This window comes from Rutidosis leptorrhynchoides, chromosome 4, assembly GCF_046630445.1.
Source record: "Rutidosis leptorrhynchoides isolate AG116_Rl617_1_P2 chromosome 4, CSIRO_AGI_Rlap_v1, whole genome shotgun sequence".
Taxonomy (NCBI): Eukaryota; Viridiplantae; Streptophyta; class Magnoliopsida; order Asterales; family Asteraceae; genus Rutidosis; species Rutidosis leptorrhynchoides.
The window spans coordinates 129,463,165-129,482,590 of NC_092336.1; the positions used below are offsets into that span (position 1 = coordinate 129,463,165).

At 32.5% G+C, this 19,426-nt stretch overlaps 1 protein-coding gene across 1 annotated transcript; it reads left to right on the forward strand.

Moving 5' to 3' along the window:
* The first annotated feature begins 572 nt into the window (after nucleotides 1-572).
* LOC139843878 (nudix hydrolase 16, mitochondrial-like) lies at nucleotides 573-4,097 on the forward strand. Its single transcript, XM_071834053.1, has 4 exons — nucleotides 573-977; nucleotides 1,411-1,525; nucleotides 1,708-1,791; nucleotides 3,658-4,097. Exons 1-4 carry the CDS (start codon nucleotides 907-909, stop codon nucleotides 3,967-3,969), a joined length of 582 nt encoding a protein of 193 aa, XP_071690154.1. The 5' UTR covers nucleotides 573-906; the 3' UTR covers nucleotides 3,970-4,097.
* The last annotated feature ends 15,329 nt before the right edge of the window (nucleotides 4,098-19,426 follow it).

Consider the following 19,426-nt stretch of genomic DNA (forward strand, 5'->3'; position numbering starts at 1 on the left):
TGAAATCAATCGTTGTAGTTATTTGGGTTTGGTGGTCTTTGATTTGGGTTGGACATGATTTTTTGTTTTTTGTAGAAAATGATAAAGTTAAACGTGAGATTTTTGTTGATGAAGATGAAGATAATTGTATAAGTTTATATTTAGAAGAAGAAAAAGGTTTAAAGTTACTAGAATTTGAAGATATATATATATATATATATATATATATATATATATATATATATATATATATATATATATATATAACTGTCATGAATCCGTTGGGGACTGGGACTCACGTCGTCAGAAACGGACCAATCATAAACAGCCGCGTCAAGCTAACGTTTTTTCGTCGGAAGGCCAACTAACGCCCAACACTGACGAAAACTAACGCCGCGTTAATGGCCGTCAGTTTTCGTCAGTGTTGACACCTGTACTGACGGTCTCAAACAAACATAGGGTTAGAATTGGTCTAATTGCGTTACCAAAAGCTGCAAATAATCCAAATCAATGGGTTTAGAATTGCATGGGTTGATTATGTAACCGAAATCAAATCCTCTTGTGCTTGGCCCTTTCCTTTCATTTCCCTCCGATCCAAAAAAACTCACACAAAATCTCCGATCCATACGCCCCTCTTTTCTCTCTCTCATCTCTTCTTTCTTGTTTTTATCAAAATTCCCAAAATCAAGAAATCAAAATGGCATTTAGATGCATTTTAAAGCAATCGAAATCTGAATCTTTTTGCTGATTTAAATACCGGGTTTGATTCATCCGTAAAAAGGGTTCTAAAAAATCACATCTTTTTAGGTTTTTTATCCGATTCTTGAAAAAGGGTATATACTTAGACATACATATACATTATACATAATAATAACAAATTAGCAAATATGATAAAAGGGTGAAGTGTGTGTGTGTATTGATAGTGAAATGTGTGAATTGGTGGCCCGCACTGGTCGTCATCAGCAACGTTATGAGGCCGGTTGCCGTCTCATTGCCGGGTATATTCTCCCTTTTCAAATATTATATATCTAATAATTTATAATTTATTTATATATGTTTTAGGATTAGGTTATGATTGTTTATAAATGCCCACAATTACTTTCCCTAAATTGGTATTGTGCATAATTAGGTTATGTTTAATTAAATACAATTGTTAAGCTGTGTATAGTTCAGGGTTTGATATGAGTTTTTTTTATAACAGTTTCAAATGAACTGCAACAAGCTGAAAATTGTTCATATTGGGTATTTTTAGTTTATTAAATTAAAAGTTAAAAGGTTGGTACTTGGGTTTGGTTATGTTTATCATTGAAGAGAGATTGTATGAAGCAATTAGGCCCTTTTTTGCTTTATTTAAAAGGTTAAAACATTTGGTTACTTACAAAATTGCAATACTGTGTTAAGCTATGCATGACTGGTTCCACTGATTGACAGGTGCATTCCGTTCAGGTTTCGGTACCCTGAATGTAGTAATGGTAACAATTCTCAAAAGATTTTGGAGTTACTAATGATCAACTCTACAAGTGGACCTGGTCTTTTGTTCCCAAAGGTATAACCTTTTTTTATATTATATGCTATATGCTATGTAAAAATGTTGATATATATTTATATGACTAAAATATTTCTTGGTGAGATTTAATTGCCCAAGCTCATATTTAAAGATACTAGTGCTATATGTTTTGTTCTGTAATTTTTGTTATTGTTTTATACTTTTATTCACTATGTATATAGGGTGGTTGGGAAAATGATGAAACGGTTGAGGAGGCAGCTGCACGTGAAGCCCTCGAAGAGGCTGGAGTTCGAGGGGATTTAATGGTCAGTTTGCTCGTGTTGTTTTTTTTTTCCTTGAATTTTTATATGCTGTTTGTTGTTTTTCTATACTACCATGCACTTGTGATTTTTATGCTTTTCTAACAAAATAGTGAAGTGATAGTAGACAAGTGTTCTTGTACTGTATATAAATGTACACCATTGAATTTCACACGAGTGTCACAAATATTTATGTATGGTATAGGTATGATATTAGTCATGATAAATTTCTATTAGATGAGATTGATGTAAAAGGCTTATGAGGTGAAGCTAATATGCCATGGAAAGATATAAAAACGTGCTTAAAAGTATGAAAATTAAAAATAGGGTAGGAAAGGTATTTAAAGAAGGTGGAGGAAATAAGCAATTAAGCATTAAACTAAATATAGTTAGTGGGCTTTTATATTTACACGAATAATTATAGAAAAAGTTTGTGGTTGAATGAGATAGATAAAGACATCAGAAGAATATCTGAATATGGAAGGTTCTAAACGTATGTGTTGTTGTAAATATATAGAGAACATAGTCATACAGTGTACATTGGTGTTTGGTTGCATTCAGGGATCAGGGATCACTGTAGCTATATGTTTGAAATACTATCGAATGGGAACTTGTAAACTACACAAAGAGTGCTGTTAGTTTATATATAGGGTTTGGGTAAAAATCTTATTATATTTTCTGCTAAGATAGAATTTAACATAATAATTGTGGGCTTGTGGCATATATATATATATATATATCCTATAGTTTGCAGTTTACAGCTAAGTGCAGCCCGAACATACTGATAGTTCATCTATATATCCTAGCCTATGCTTCATATTTGTTTGAACAGATGTGTATATTATTTAGCTGAGCTTTAAGGAATTCTGTTTTTTTGTTTTGATATGAAGCTTCAACATAACCAAAGATTCCGCTAAGTTGGCACTTATTTTGTTCACAAATGGTGTGAAGTACATTTCTTGACCAAAGGTCCATTGAAATATATTGAGTTTTCTCAATTGGTGTGTTACACACTCGGCCCAATCTACTACAAGCTAATATGATATTTTGGATCAAATATCTCACAAAAATCTCTACTATTTTTAAGTAATTTATGTGGTCCTCATCTTGTAAATATTTGATTAATATATGCGTACACTTGATCATGGCCATTGACATAATGTGATCTTTACAACTTGTTTGGTAGTTGAGTGACTAAGAATAGGTGTAGGATAGTTTATCTTTTTTGGGTAACCGAAGTTGTTCTACCTGAGCAACTAAAAATGGTGGCAAGATAGTTTTTTTTTTTTATTAAATTATGTGGAGACGTTCAATCTGACAGGAAAACGTGGGTCTTCACTAATACCTGTAAATCTGTGGAATTGGGTACACTTTCATGATTCTGATTTTTAGTAGGATGGTTCTCTATATAATTTAATATATAACCTTCAAAGTTTTACATGTATATTCGTAAATTTAAGTAAGTTTTCCTTTATAAATCACCTATGAAGACATGTGATCAAAAGTAGTACTCATTTTTAGTAGGATTTAGATCGGTTTGGTGGTTGTTTGAAGATGTTGAGATTTTGGTGAAGGAGGGTTTGAGTGGTGGCGATTGATATTTTCATGGCTGTTAATGGTGATTGTTGATGATGGAGAGTATATTAATCAGAGTTAATTGTTGATGTTGAGATTTTGATCTAGTTCTTAATGTTAAATATGCTTGTACTATGTTAATTAGTTGGTATCTATGCAATTCTTATAATTCTGTGATACAATATACAGTATGTGTTTTTTAACCACTTCCCATTTTTCTTAATTATTTATTGTGATTTACATAATCTAATATTGGACTAATAATTAAATTAATGATGACTGATTATCTAATTTCAGCATTTTCTGGGGCACTACCATTTTAAAAGTAAAACGCTACAAGATGAGTTTAGCCCAGAAGGCAGGTGTCGGGCTGCAATGTTTGCATTATTTGTGAAAGAGGAGCTCGAGTCATGGCCCGAACAGAGTCGTCGGGTCAGAAGTTGGGTGACCATACCCGAAGCCATTCAGTGTTGCAGGCATGCATGGATGCGGGAAGCTCTTGAAAATGGGTTCAACAAATGGAGCCATGACGGTATGATTACAACCATGATGAAGGCTTCAAACCAAGTTTCAAAGGATGAAGATTCTGACGGTGGTGACCACAACTAACTAGTTCAGGTCCAGATGGTGCACCTTGAAAAATTCTACTACTGTATGATTTTGGTGACTTTTTTTTTTTTTTTTTTTTTTTTGTTCTTACAGTTTCTTGTTTTAGGTGTCAAGAATTATCTATCTTTACTCAACTAAAACTTTTAACTTCTTGGATGAATTTTATGAGTTAAGACTAGTTGGCAGTTGAAACTTGAAAATACTCTCTCAATTATAACTTTCAAGTTGAAACTTGACAAAGACTGAGAAGCCTTCTATGAAACACATTGAAACCTGAAATTACAATCCTTCAAATTTTCTATTGAAAAAGTGAGACTTGGCAAAATGACAAGAAACTGACATCAAACTTAGGGTGTGTTTGATTCCGCATTGAACGGTGAAGTGTTTATCATTCAACATGCTTGTTACTGACATCTGTTATACACACGATGCTGTGCTAAACCATTTAGAGTTGAAATATTCTCTTAACCATTCAACACTTCCATTTTTTTTAAATGTGCTCTTTGAATTGCATCATTTATAAAGTTCATACAGAATGATTATTATGTACTTTTACACTAACTTTAAACTAATGCATTGTTACTTGGATATGTACCATTGTGAACCACAACTGAACTTGAATGTCACGTGCTGAATTAACCTTACCAAACAAAGTATTCTTAATCTGTAAATTGAATTGTGAAGCTAAACTAGTAAAAGGTGAAATAATATTTTACTTCGTGCTCATTGATTAGCTGCGTTAAACTAATACCTAAAGCTCAATGTTACACAATGGTGTGTGGTTAAGACTTCTTTCAGAATTCATACTCGTTTTCATTTTACACTATTAGACCATTATTTAGTTATGATAATAAGAGGGTTATGATGATGTGTAGTTACATGGGAGAATTGTGCTGACGTGATAAAGATGTGGGAAAAGAGTTGTCATGAGAAGGTTGTAAGGAGGATTGTGAGGAAGGTCGTTGGTGACGTGGCATTGTTTGAACACAACTACATCATTTTAAAGTTTATTCACGTATGTCTTAGTTTTTGAGTTAGTTGAATGGTATTTGTAAGTTTGTAACTCTAGTTGTAAGAGTACATTCATATGTTATAAAAATTGTACGTTCTGTTTGGTTTGTAGATTCAATTTTATTCAATAAAATAGGAATATTAGTTTCATTCAATTTTATGAATTTTAATTTCAAAAAAAACCATTTCGAAGTCAAACACAACATGATACACTTGTACACAATTATCTTTGCCACATAAACTAAAAAAAAATGACAGTAATTTTATATTTGAGGTTATGAGGTATATTTATGCATTCTGGTTCAAAAGTTGGGTAGGAAGATATGACGACCGTGTCTTTTTGATTGGGCTAAGGGTTGTGGGTAGTGTGCATGTGGGCCACCGAGTGGCTAGTTTTTGGGCCGTATTGAAAATTGACAAAAATAATACTCCGTAAAAATAAGGGAAAATGACGAATATGTTATAATTCAGTAGGCTTATAACTACCTTTAGTGGTTCTTGACTGTAGAAGGTATATAGAGATAGAGATACTGTAAAACGGAGAAAACAAAGGTTGAACAAAAGGTATGAGTAATTGGTTTTTTATTTATAGAAAAATGTACAATGAGAGTTTGGTGGCATTTGGAATCTAGAGAGAGAGAGTGTTTTTGTTAACCAAAAAATACATACAATAAACTCTAACTCAACACACCTATTTATACTCAAAAAAATATACCATGCAATATCTATAATAATAATAAAATTATCATCCAATTATTACTTTTATAACACTCCCCCTTGGATGATAATTTTATTAGTGAATAACTAGTACTGCCTCGTTAAAAACCTTGCTAAAGAAAACCCTTTGGGATAAAACTTTAGCTAAGGGAAAAAGAGTGCAGCATAGAGTTGACTCCCCCTCAAGTAGGCAACGCCTGAGTTGTTACATCTTCTGAACATGCCTCATGCCAATATTATGAACGTGTGTTCTGAAAATAGCAGTTGGAAGTGCTTTGGTGAAAAGGTCAGCAGAGTTTTTGCTGGACTGAACATATCTCATTTCAATCTGGTTGTCCTTAATGAGATTTTGAGTGTATGAGAAGAATCTAGGGGGTATGTGTTTTGTTCGGTCACTTTTGATATACCCTTCTTTCATCTGTGTTATGCAAGCTACATTATCTTCATAGATAGTTGTTGAACTTTTATTGCGTTCTAGTCCACAAGAATCAGTAATGAGTTGTGTCATTGATCTCAACCAAAAACATTCCCGACTGGCTTCATGTAATGCAATTACTTCGGCATGATTTGATGATGTTGCAACAAGTGTTTGTTTTTTAGAACGCCATGATATTGCGGTACCTCCATTTAGGAATACATATCCATTTTGAGATTTAGCTTTATGTGGATCAGATAAATAACCTGCATCTGCATAACCAACCAAATCTTGTTTTGATTCGTTAGAATAAAATAATCCTAAATCAGTAGTTCCTCGAAGGTATCGAAATATGTGTTTGATCCCATTCCAGTGTCTTTTGGTAGGAGCTGAGCTGAACCTTGCCAACAAATTAACTGCAAAAGAAATGTCAGGTCTTGTACAATTTGTAAGATACATAAGAGCTCCAATTGCACTAAGATATGGTACTTCTGGTCCCAGGATATCTTCATGATCTTCACAGGGACGAAATGGATCAGTGTCAACATTAAGTGATCTAACAACCATAGGAGTACTTAATGGTTTTGCCTTGTCCATATTAAAACGTTTTAAAATCTTTTCAGTATATGTTGTTTGATGTACAAGTAAACCATTAGGCATATGTTCAATTTGTAAACCAAGGCAATACTTGGTTTTTCCGAGATCTTTCATTTCAAATTCTTTCTTTAGAAGTTGAATGGCTTCATGGATCTCTTTATTTGTACCTATGATATTAAGATCATCAACATAAACAGCTATGATCACATATCCGGATGTTGTTTTCTTAATGAAAACACATGGGCAAATAAGATTATTGGTATACCCTTTGCTTATCAAGTAATCACTTAATCGTTTATACCACATGCGACCCGATTGTTTCAACCCATATAAAGACCTTTGTAACTTGATTGAGTACATTTCTTTGGGTTTTGCATTGGTTGCTTCTGATACCTTAAATCCTTCAGGTATCTTCATATATATATCACTATCAAGTGATCCATAAAGATAAGCAGTCACAACATCCATGAGATGCATTTCTAAATTTTCAGAAACTGCCAGGCTGATTAAGTATCTAAAAGTAATTGCATCCATAACAGGAGAATAAGTTTCCTCATAATCAATTCCCGGTCTTTGAGAAAAACCTTGAGCTACAAGTCTAGCTTTATACCTTGTAACCTCATTTTTCTCATTTCTTTTTCGCACAAAAACCCATCTATATCCCACAGGTTTCACATCTTTAGGTGTGAGAATGATAGATCCGAAAACTTTTCTTTTATTGAGTGATTCAAATTCAGCTCGTATTGCTCCTTTCCAATGATCCCAATCATGTCTATTTTGACATTCCATGACGGATTTTGGTTCTGGATCATCATCATCATTCATGATGTCATATGCAACATTATATGAAAATATCTCATCAAGATTTTTCATTTCATTTCGGTTCCATAATATTTTTGAATGTGCGTAATTGATTGAAAATTCCGTATTGACATCATCAATCTCCTCTGCAGAAGGAGTATTGATTTGTAGTTCTTCTTGAACACTTTCTTTTACCTCATTATCAGCTGATTTTCTTTTCCGAGGATTTTTATCTTTGGAACCAATTGGTCTCCCACGTTTCTGGCGTGGCAAAGACTCAAGAATAACATTATTGCCAGTTTTTGGAATTTCAATTCGAGCTGGAGCATTTGCTGCTGGTATATATGATTTAGTCACTCTTTTTGTATCTGTAAATGCATCAGGCAATTTATTTGCAAGTTCTTGCATATGCATTATTTTTTGAACTTCGATCTCGCATTCTTTTGTGCGAGGATCAAGATACATTAATTGAGGTTCACACCATGAAACATCATTTTCTTTATTTTTTATTTCTCCCCCTAATCTAGGGAATAATGTTTCATTAAAGTGACAATCAGCAAAACGTGCTGTAAAAACATCACCCGTCATGGGTTCAATATATCTTATTATTGAAGATGTTTCATATCCAACATATATTCCCATCCTTCTTTGAGGACCCATTTTAGTGCGTTGTGGTGGTGCGATAGGGACATAAACTGCACAACCAAATGTTCTAAGGTGGGAAATATTTGGCTGATGACCAAAAGCAAGTTGCAAAGGAGAATATGTATGACTTGCGCTTGGTCTAATGCGAATCAATGATGCAGCATGCAAAATTGCATGGCCCCATACAGATACTGGGAGTTTTGTTCGCATTATCAATGGTCTAGCTATTAGCTGCAATCGTTTAATTAATGATTCAGCTAAACCATTTTGTGTATGCACATGGGCAACGGGATGTTCAACAATAATCCCAATAGACATGCAAAAGTTATTAAATGCTTGAGACGTAAACTCACCGGCATTATCTAGTCTCACCCTTTTAATAGTATAATCAGGGAAATGTGCTCTCAATTTAATAATTTGAGCAAGAAATTTTGCAAATGCCATATTTCGACTTGATAATAGACAAACATGAGACCATCTACTAGATGCGTCTATTAGAACCATAAAATATCTAAATGGTCCACATGGTGGATGAATTGGTCCACATATATCACCTTGAATTCTTTCAAGAAACATTGGTGATTCTTTTTCAACCTTAAGAGGTGATGGTCTTATTATCAACTTTCCAAGTGAGCATGATGTACATGGGATAAGTGCATCATGAGGGATCCTTTGATCCGCCAATGGATGTCCATGTGTATTTTGTATTATTCTTTTCATCATTGTTGATCCTGGGTGACCTAATCTCTCATGCCACAAACTGATCATTACAGGATCACATAATTTTTCTTTAACTACCACATTTACTTCAGGTACATTTATATGTGTATAATGTAAACCAGAATGAAGTCTTGGTAGTTTTTCAATTACACGATTCTTATCAGTGATACTTAAATATTTTTCATTTTCTGTTGTCACTGACTGATAATCATATCCATTTTGGTATATGTCAGAGAAACTTAACAAATTTCTCTTTGACATGGGAGAAAATAAGGCATTATTTATCAGAAAATTCGTACCATTTGGTAACATGAATTTTGCCTTTCCCATTCCTTTTATTAAGTCCACAGGACTTGATATAGTATGTATAGTTCCTTCCGTTGCTTTCAAGTCTGTGAAATATTTTTTAGATTTGAGTATGGTGTGAGTGGCACCACTGTCTGCAATACAAATATCTCCACCATTTGACTGATTTTTTACTCCAGCAGTATACATCATGAACTTCAAAAAAAATATGAGAAACAAATAATGAGTATATAATTCATCAATATATTACATTCAAAACATGTTACAAACGATAGCACATAATAAGGAAATATGTAGTAAACTAGATATGGTGTAGATTGAAAATCTACAACCATTTATTTAACGAGAACATATAATAGGATATCTATATATATATATATAGATATTAGAAATTTATTCATTAAAGTAGTCACAAATTGGCTCAGTGATTTTTGTATCAAGGTCATCCACAAGATTTGCTTCTTTTCCTTTTCCCTTTAGGGATTCTTGATACCGATTAACAGAATGCTGATTTGTTCGGCAGTTTTTAGACCAGTGGCCAATTTTACCACATCGGTAACAAGAATCTTCAACATTCTTTGAAGAGCCTTCTTCAACATTGTGATTTGTGGGATTGTATGGTGTTTGGATTTTATAATTTTGTGGATTATTATTTCTTTGTCCACGACCACGACCACCACGACCACGACCACCACCACGACCATTACCATAAGGGTGATTTCGAACATAGTTATGATTTTCATTATTGTTATGGTAATTTCCATGATGATGGTTTTGGCCAATATGGCTACGACCTCTTCCACACCCTCGTCCATGTGCATTTCTTCTTTTATTATTATTATTATTATTGTTAATAGCATTAGCTTCAGGAAATGCTAGCGCACCGGTAGGACGAGATTCTTGATTTTTCATCAGTAATTCTTTATTAACTTCTGCAACTAAGAGATAAGTTTGAAGTTTGGAAAAAGTTTTATAATTCTGCAATCTTAAATTTTCTTGCACAGTTATATTTGCAGAATGCATTGTGGAGAAAGTTTTCTCCATCATATCAGCATCACTTATTTCTTGACCACAGAATTGAAGCTTTGAACGGATCTTGAACATGGCCGAGCTGTATTCACTTACCTTTTTGAAATCTTGGAACCTTAGATTTCTCCATTCTTCCCTCGCAGCTGGAAGTAATATTTCCTTTTGATTATCGAATCTACTCTTGATACTTTCCCATAAAACATGTGGATCTTTGATAGTGAGAAACATATGTTTTAAGGTGGTATCAATATGTTTGCGAATAAAAGCAATTGATTTTAATTTATCTTGATCGGAACAAGTATTATTTTCTTTTAAAGTTTCTAGAATACCCAATGATCCAAGATTTATTTCTACGTCCATAACCCATGATGTGTAGTTTGTTCCCGATACGTCTAAGGCATCAAACTCAAGCTTTGATAAGTTTGACATTTTCTATTTTCAGAAAGATGAATAACATAAATCATAATCATAATCATAATCATAATATTTTTTTTTTCGTAGATAAATAATAACATGCAATTAGAATTAGTTTAGATTCATAAGTAGTAAACAAAGGAATAATGGTATGATTACAAATAATAAAATCATAAGGGAATATAGGTTCATATTATATTATATTATTAATGATATTATTATAATATATATTAAGTTATAATATATATTATTATAATATATTTTTCTTATTTTAACCTTTAAGATTTACTTTTAATAAAAATACAAACTACTTTTCTTATTTTAACTTTTAAGATTTACTTTTAATAAAAATACAAACTACTTTTTTTATTTTAACTTTTAAGATTTACTTTTAATAAAAATACAAACTATTTTTTCTATTTTAACTTTTAAGATTTACTTTTAATAAAAATACAAACTACTTTTTTTTATTTTAACTTTTAAGATTTACTTTTAATAAAAATACAAACTACTTTTTCTATTTTAACTTTTAAGATTATAAATTTAAGAATAAACATTAGTATGCATGAAATAAATAATGATTAATTGCATAAGTAATCATAAATGTTAGATAACATATAAAGACCCCATCGTATTCGTATTGATCGGAATTAATCTCGACCCATGGTACCGTGTTGTCAAATGACGTGTTGCGTACATAAAGTACCGTGTTGTCAAATGACGTGTTGCGTACAATCATGAGGTCTTATTAACATAAATATAAATGTTAGTGAAGTTAATAAGAGTTAGATTACAGAAAATATAATTCAGGTGGTATAACCGACCATATATAATTTAAATAACATAAATATAAATGTTAGTGAAGTTAATAAGAGTTAGATTACAGAAAATATAATTCAGGTGGTATAACCGACCATATATAACTTAAATAACATAAATATAAATGTTAGTGAACATAACTGTAAATGTTAGTATACATAAATAAATGTTAGATAACGTAAATGTAAATGTTAGTATACATAAATAAATGTTAGATAACATAAATGTAAATTAGGCGACAGTGTCGACCATATATCATTTAGGTGGTATAACCGACCATATATTAGTTAGGTGGCAGAGCCAACCATATTTAGTATAAATGTTGAGATAATCGTGCTGATAACGTGTTATAATTCAGTAGGCTTATAACTACATTTAGTGGTTCTTGACTGTAGAAGGTATATAGAGATAGAGATACTGTAAAACGGAGAAAACAAAGGTTGAACAAAAGGTATGAGTAATTGGTTTTTTATTTATAGAAAAATGTACAATGAGAGTTTGGTGGCATTTGGAATCTAGAGAGAGAGAGTGTTTTTGTTAACCAAAAAATACATACAATAAACTCTAACTCAACACACCTATTTATACTCAAAAAAATATACCATGCAATATCTATAATAATAATAAAATTATCATCCAATTATTACTTTTATAACAGAATATACAATTTTTTTTTTTTTTTTTTTCCAAACTGGTTCAACCAAAATACATTTTTTTAAGAAAAATTACAGATTTACACTATATGTTTGAACCATCTTCGAACAAACTCATGTTCGAACCTAGTGCACTGGTCGAAAAACTTCGCTGACTGATTACAATCCCGTACAATGGATTTGAACATGGTTCGAACACGAACATGTTAGAACCTAGCTAAGTTCAAACAAAAGTTTGAAGGTTTGAACAATACATTGTTCGAACTCAGCATTTGTAACTAATAGATCGAAATTGAGGAAGAATAGATGACTATCCAATTAAATTATCACATCATATCATCCGATTCATGGTGCATATTTTTGAATTAAAAATTAGCAAACGAATTAAAGAGATACGCAAGTACTCATGAGATTCAACCTACTATACCTACAATAGTTACCAAATTTTAAAGAATTTTGATAAAAAGACTGCAAAATTCAATAACGGTCACTTCAATGTTAAAGGTAACTGCTATATGCACGTTATCGATCGTTAGAAAAATATAATTTTTAAAATAATGTTTTAACATAATAGTCACATAATAGTCTTATATCTACATCTACATAGTTAAAAATACGTAACATGTACATGTCTTGATTTTAGTCCAAACTCTAAAGAAATGGTTATATAAACACACTCCAAAAATATTGGTGGGTGTGACGAATAAAAAAATTATGCAAGCGGACACTTGGACCTGCTCAATATTCACACACACTATGTACTCTGTGTGTGCTTAAAAGGGGGTTCTGTTGCTATTCACACAATCACACAAACAATCTTTTCGCTGTAATACCAACATTGTAAATACCAACATTGTAAACAACAGAACCCCTTTTTAAACACACTCCAAAAAAGGGGGTATGCTTGTTTTTAATACCAACATGACCTCCAAAGGTCAACAAGATCCATTTTTTTCTTATTAAAAGCTTCTAATTACGTCGGCCCCTTAATCAGGTGATTGAGGTAATGTTCTTGAATTCAGTACTGAAGTGTAGTTAGTATCTTATTAGTGTTTTATGGTTATATATGTGGCCATGTGGGTTTTGTTCTTTATTGCATAAAGATTGAATTTTTAATGTGTTTATGTTGTGTTGAGTTAAGTTTTTATTATTTGTAAACAGAGATTTTTTTTTTTTTTTTTTTTTGGTAGGTCACTATTTATATTCTATTTAAGTGGGTTATTTTCTGACTAGCAACAGACATATTTCGTGAGGATATCCAATTACTGTGATATACTATAGCATATAGGTGGTTTGTGTTGTTTGTCCGTGTTCTAAATATTTGGAAAATATGGCTTTTTTCATTGATCAAGATGATGAATTGGGGATTTATGGGTAGCAAAAGGTTCAAAGTTGGTGTAATAGCTGACTCAGCCAAATGTCGGGAGTGGTCTGTATTACCGTATGCCTTCGGACATGGGCAACATGGGCAACCGCTCACGGCTCAAAATATTAGAAGGGCTCATAATTTTGAATATTTATTTGATAATAATACAATTGTCGAATAGTTAAGTAAATTAAATAAAAAATTGTCGAATAAACATTTGATGATAAAATCATTTGATAGGCTGTCTTGAAAACTTCTTTTGTATTGATAGATTTTAGTATAATTCTTTATCTGTATAAAAAAATTTAACATGTATAAAGATCTATTTTTATTTTTACCCATGGCCTTAAAAATTGTTGAGACGGGCCTGACTGTATTCTATAATCTGTATAGTTGTTAGGTTTGTTTTGGTTCTTGGTTGATCGTTGCACAATTATTGACTATAGGTGTTTTGTTGATCGTTCAACACATATTCTGGGCAGTTCGGAGTGAAAGGTGTTTGGTCGAATATTGTGATCTCATTTCATAAAGTTGTGCAGCAACATGGTCTCCCTTTGAATGTGTTAAGTAAACGCATAGGTGATGGAAAGTCGACAAGATTATGGCTCGACAACTGGACAGGTAATGGTTTATTAAAGGACAAGCTTAAACGTTTATTTCATTTAGAAACGGATAAAGAATGTTTGATATATGATAGAATGGAAAACGGTGATTGGGCATGGTCTTGGAATCGAATGTACATAGGCGATAGAAACGTGAGTCTAATTCACGACTTGATTTTGGATATTGGTGTTCCAAATTTAAACACTAACCATGATACTTGGCAATGGTCAGTAAGCAATGACATTGGTTATTCGGTGGCGGATACTAGATCGTACATTGATGGGATAATCCTACCTTCGGTCGAACCTACCACGAGGTGGGCAAAATGTATACCGAAGAGAATTAACATCCACATTTGGAGACTAGCACGAGATAGGTTACCGACCCGTCAAAACTTATCTAGACGGTGTTTAGAGATTGATCAAAATTGGGTGTGTGTCGTGCAATAATGGTATAGAATCTATTAGCCATGTCGTATTTACTTGTCACATTGCGGTTGATTTATGGAGAAAAGTTCGGATATGGGTGGACTTGCGGCTGCCGAGTTTCACTTGTTGGGATGATTGGATAATTTGGTTTGATGACCGGAGAGAAAAAGAAGAAGTGAAGAACAGGCTCTACACGATTGTCGCGGCGTTGATATGGCACATATGGAAGTATAGAAACAGTATAATCTATCCACCTGCGGAAAAGAAGAACTTTATTTTTGATTCTATGTGTTTATCATCTTTTTTGTGGTATAGTAGTAGAGCAAAATGTGATATATCTTGGAACTTATGGCTTATAAAGCCATTGTAAGCTTTGTGCCTTTTCCTAGCAACTTGCTAGGAGGGTAATTTTTTAATAATATCAAATTGTTCCAAAAAAAAAAAAAAAACACAGGTTCGTTGGCATTTGTAGCCGAATATTCACATTGGTTAGAAGAGCAAAGTAAATATATAAGTGAGCTTAAAATAGCAGTTACATCACATAAAAGTGACAGCGAGCTTCGTTCTTTAGTCGAAAATGCTGCCTCGCATTTCAACGACATTTTTAGACTAAAAAGAACTGCAGCCAAGGCTGATGTCTTTCATATTATTTATGGAATGTGGACATCACCTGCGGAACGATGTTTTCTTTGGATTGGTGGTTCCCGTTCATCTGAACTGCTCAAGGTAAGTTCTGTTTCAACAAATTATGAGACAATTTTAGAACATTGTAAGCATTTGAATATAAGTTAGGAGACATTTAACCCGTTTTGGTTGAAGCTTATTTAGTACTCCGTATGTTTTACCCTTTTGACTGCTTATCCATAAAGTAGAACCCGCATTGACATGTTTCTTGTACTGGGTTGAAATTACCAACTTCATTATCATGCATAGATAAATTAATCGAATTCTCAAGTAAATCTTTTTCCAAATCTGCACACTCTTAAGCATAAGTTATGATAACTAATCTTTATGCTTTTAATTGTGTGATTGTGTCCACACATATATAAGTGTGAATTTTTTTCTATACAGAATAGTTAGAGCCAACAGTGAGCGTCGATTTATTGGCGTCTTGATTGCCATTTGTGATGACCCGGAAATTTCTGACCAAATTTAAACTTAATCTTTGTATGATTAACATTTCTGACACGATAAGCAAAATCTGTAAAACTGAACCTCAAAATTTTTGAACTACTTTTATATATTTAAATACCCTTCGGTTGTTTTCAATGATTTGCGAACAATTATATGTAGATATATACATATATATAATTTCAAGTTATTTAGTAAACGATAATAGCATTCGATTATTAATTCAATTGATATTTAGATAAGTTAACTAAAACGTTTAAGATGAACCAGTAAAACACTAATTTGCTAATGTATTTTCAAAATGCTACAGTGTTTTCGAAAATCACTATTTGCTACAGTAAAATTGACTTTGCTACAGTGAAACACTATTTTAAAAATGTATTTTAACAAATAGTGAAACGATGATTTATAGAAGTAAATGACCAAAACACTCAAACGTATAAGATACACTTTGAGTGGCATAGTTTATGGATAGTTTAAGTCTATATTTTGACAAAGGTACGTGTCACGAAACGTAAAATGCAAGTTTTCTAAACGTACGAAAATACGTTCGAAAAACCAGAACCGGGACATAAGTCGAGTGATGACGTACGACTTATCGGAACTAAAATTACAAATCAACTATGCATGTGAATTTAATATAATATATAATTAATTATTTAAATTATATATATTATATATTTATTTATTATGTCGACAAACAAAAATACAAAAGTTTTGTGAGCTGGAAAAGGAGCCCATGCGATCGCATGGGAATCCTTCTACAAAATCATGCGATCGCATGAAGGGGAATTCCAGGCCAGGTACTATAAATTCAGGTGTTTTGCTCGAATGAAAAATCAAACACACATACACAAATATATATTACTCCGTATAATATTTATTATTATTATTATTATTATTATTATTATTATTATTATTATTATTATTATTATTATTATTATTATTATTATTATTATTATTATTATTAAGATTATTATTAATCTTATTAATCTTATTATTAGTATTATTATTTTTGCGATACAAAAATAATAATGTACATAAAATATTACGACGGATTGCTGTCTAAGTAATTTTCAAAACGAGTTTCCGAGCGAGCTAGAGCTAAGGAAAATATGGGTTATTGCCAAGGAGGTTATGGGTAATGTTCGGGGGTATTTTTGTGAATCAAACCTCGTGTTTATTATCTCCGATGCTTTCCTACAATATTGTATATCAATATTAAACAGTGAGTTTCATAAGATCCCTTTTACTCTCTACATTTTTGGGCTGAGAATACATGCAAATGCTTTATTAACCGATATACAATATTTATATGCGTGAGTTTCATTTGCTCCCTTTTTAATTGCTTTTGCAATCTATATTTTTGGGCTGAGAATACATGCACTTTATTTTAAACGCAATGGATACAAGTACATACTAAATTCTACACCGAGTTTGAACCGAAAATCCCTTAGCTTTGGTAACTAGTAACTGCCGGTTATAAGAACTGGTGGGCGCGAGTAGTTATATATGGATCCATAGGGCTTGATATCCTCGTCCGAGCTAGAGCACTAGCCTTTTAACGGACGTATGCTATTTGAGAAGCGTACACGTTGGTTTGCGTGTATTATTAAGATGATTATACAAAGGGTATAAATTATATATACGTTAAGTTTAGTTACCAGGGTGCTCAATTTCGTAGAATATTTTGATAAACGTTTCTGGATGAAACAACTAAAATCTTGTGATCCACCTTTATATACAGATTATACGAAACATTAAAACTATGAACTCACCAACCTTTGTGTTGACACTTGTTAGCATGTTTATTCTCAGGTTCCCTAGAAGTCTTCCGCTGTTTGCTTAGATGTTAGACAAGCTATGTGCATGGAGTCTTACATGACATATTTTCAAGGAAACGTTGCATTCACCCAATCATCACCATGTATCTTATTTTGACTGCATTGTCAACGGAAATACTGTTGTAAACTATTATTTATGGTGATTGTCTATATGTAAAAATCATCATATGTCGAAAACCTTTGATTTAAATATTCATTTATGGTGCGCCTTTTCAAAAGAATGCAATGTTTACAAAACGTATCATATAGAGGTCAAATACCTCGCAATGAAATCAATTAATGACGTGTTCATCCATATGGATTTGGAGCGATCGTCACACCATTAGAGCCTAAATTGAATTCCAGACAGGATTTAAAACCCATGAAAATTTGATTATACCATTTTCATAGCGCCTCAATTTTATTTTTAATTTTAATTTACTATATTTTTAAAAGAAGAATTTCCTACTTATTGGTCGGAGGTCCACTCGGAAACAATCTCTTTATCCGTCGAATAGAGACTTTCTCTACTTTTAAGAATGTTTCACTCTGGGTGGAGAAATGACTTGTTTTTATTCTCGGATAAGGGAATGATTGTCTACATCTCACCTCTCTCATACACCACTCATGTGGTATTGAGTTTTGTTGTTGTTGTTGTTGTTGTTGTACAGAAAGATCATGGTTTTTTTATTAGACAAAATTACGTGAATGCTCCCTGTGGTTTGTATCAGATTACTGAAGTGGTCCCTGTGCTTTTATTTACTAGGATGGTTCTTGTGGTTTAAACTTGTTTCACCAGTGGTCCTGTCCTTAATGCTCGTTATCTTTTTACCATTTAAATTTGGCATGTGAAGGGACAACTTTACCCTCACGTGCCTTGCACATGTCAAATTTTAACGGAAAAAGCGTCAGGGACAGGGACCACTGGTGAAACAAGTGCAAACCACCGGGATCATTCGCGTAATTTCGTCTCTTTCTTATTTAAACATATTATAATTATGGATTTTAAACATTTTAACTTTTTTTTTTTTTTGAAAAGCAATAGACTTTTATTTCACAAAATTTTTAACAATAGTTTCACACTTCCTGCATTACAAACTGCAGGGACACAATCTAAATATTATTTACATTGAATGATGCTAAGGATGCATCATATTACCACACAAATTTACATAAGAAAACGCGACGGAGTGTTCCAACATTTATTGTTAAAGATTGTTTCGTTTCTATTTTTCCATATGAGGTAGCTACATATCCAAATAACCGCTTGCCAAATACTCTTGCCCGCATCCGAACATTGTGTCCTCGCATTACCTTGAAGAAGATCGTCTAGGTTCACACTTAGTGTACTACCGAATCCCCACCAACCATAGACTTTGTTCCACACCTCGTCCACCTTTTTACACGAAACAAGGGAGTGATCAACCGACTCGGTATCGTCATCACATAATGGACAACGAACTGAGTGAAGGTGGATCCCAAATTTCATTCTTTGTTTGTAATGTAAGAGTAAATTTGGAATATTCTAATTTTGTGGAAATAATATAAGTGGTCGATCTTATCAAGGGCCGTCACCCCTGAACCCAATCACCACTGTTGCAATATCTATGTAGTATTGACCAAAGTTCATACTTAGATTGCTTATTTATTTTCTAAATATGTTTATAAACAAAAAATTCAAAGTTAAGTAGTTAACATTCTTAGATGTGTATAAACTTAATTCTTCACATAATTTTTATTAAAATGATGAATTTAATTATATATGTTAAATTAATAATTCTATATTACTTTGATTTAAGGATTTAATTCTATATTACTTTATGTGAACATTAGACCCATTATTTTGAAAAAATTAGTGGACTAGCTATAATGGTAAGCAGTTGGCCCACTTTGTTATTGAGCTTAACAATTGTCTACGACTATGTTGGCCCAACAATACTCATTGTTATAAGTGCAGTAGAACAATATCAAAAATACGT

Coding starts and splice junctions, on each gene's coding strand:
- LOC139843878 (XM_071834053.1), top strand. CDS start 907: ATGTGTGAATTGGTGGCCCGCACTGGTCGTCATCAGCAACGTTATGAG. Junction 978..1,410: donor GGTTGCCGTCTCATTGCCGG/GTATATTCTCCC, acceptor ACTGATTGACAG/GTGCATTCCGTTCAGGTTTC. Junction 1,526..1,707: donor CTGGTCTTTTGTTCCCAAAG/GTATAACCTTTT, acceptor CTATGTATATAG/GGTGGTTGGGAAAATGATGA.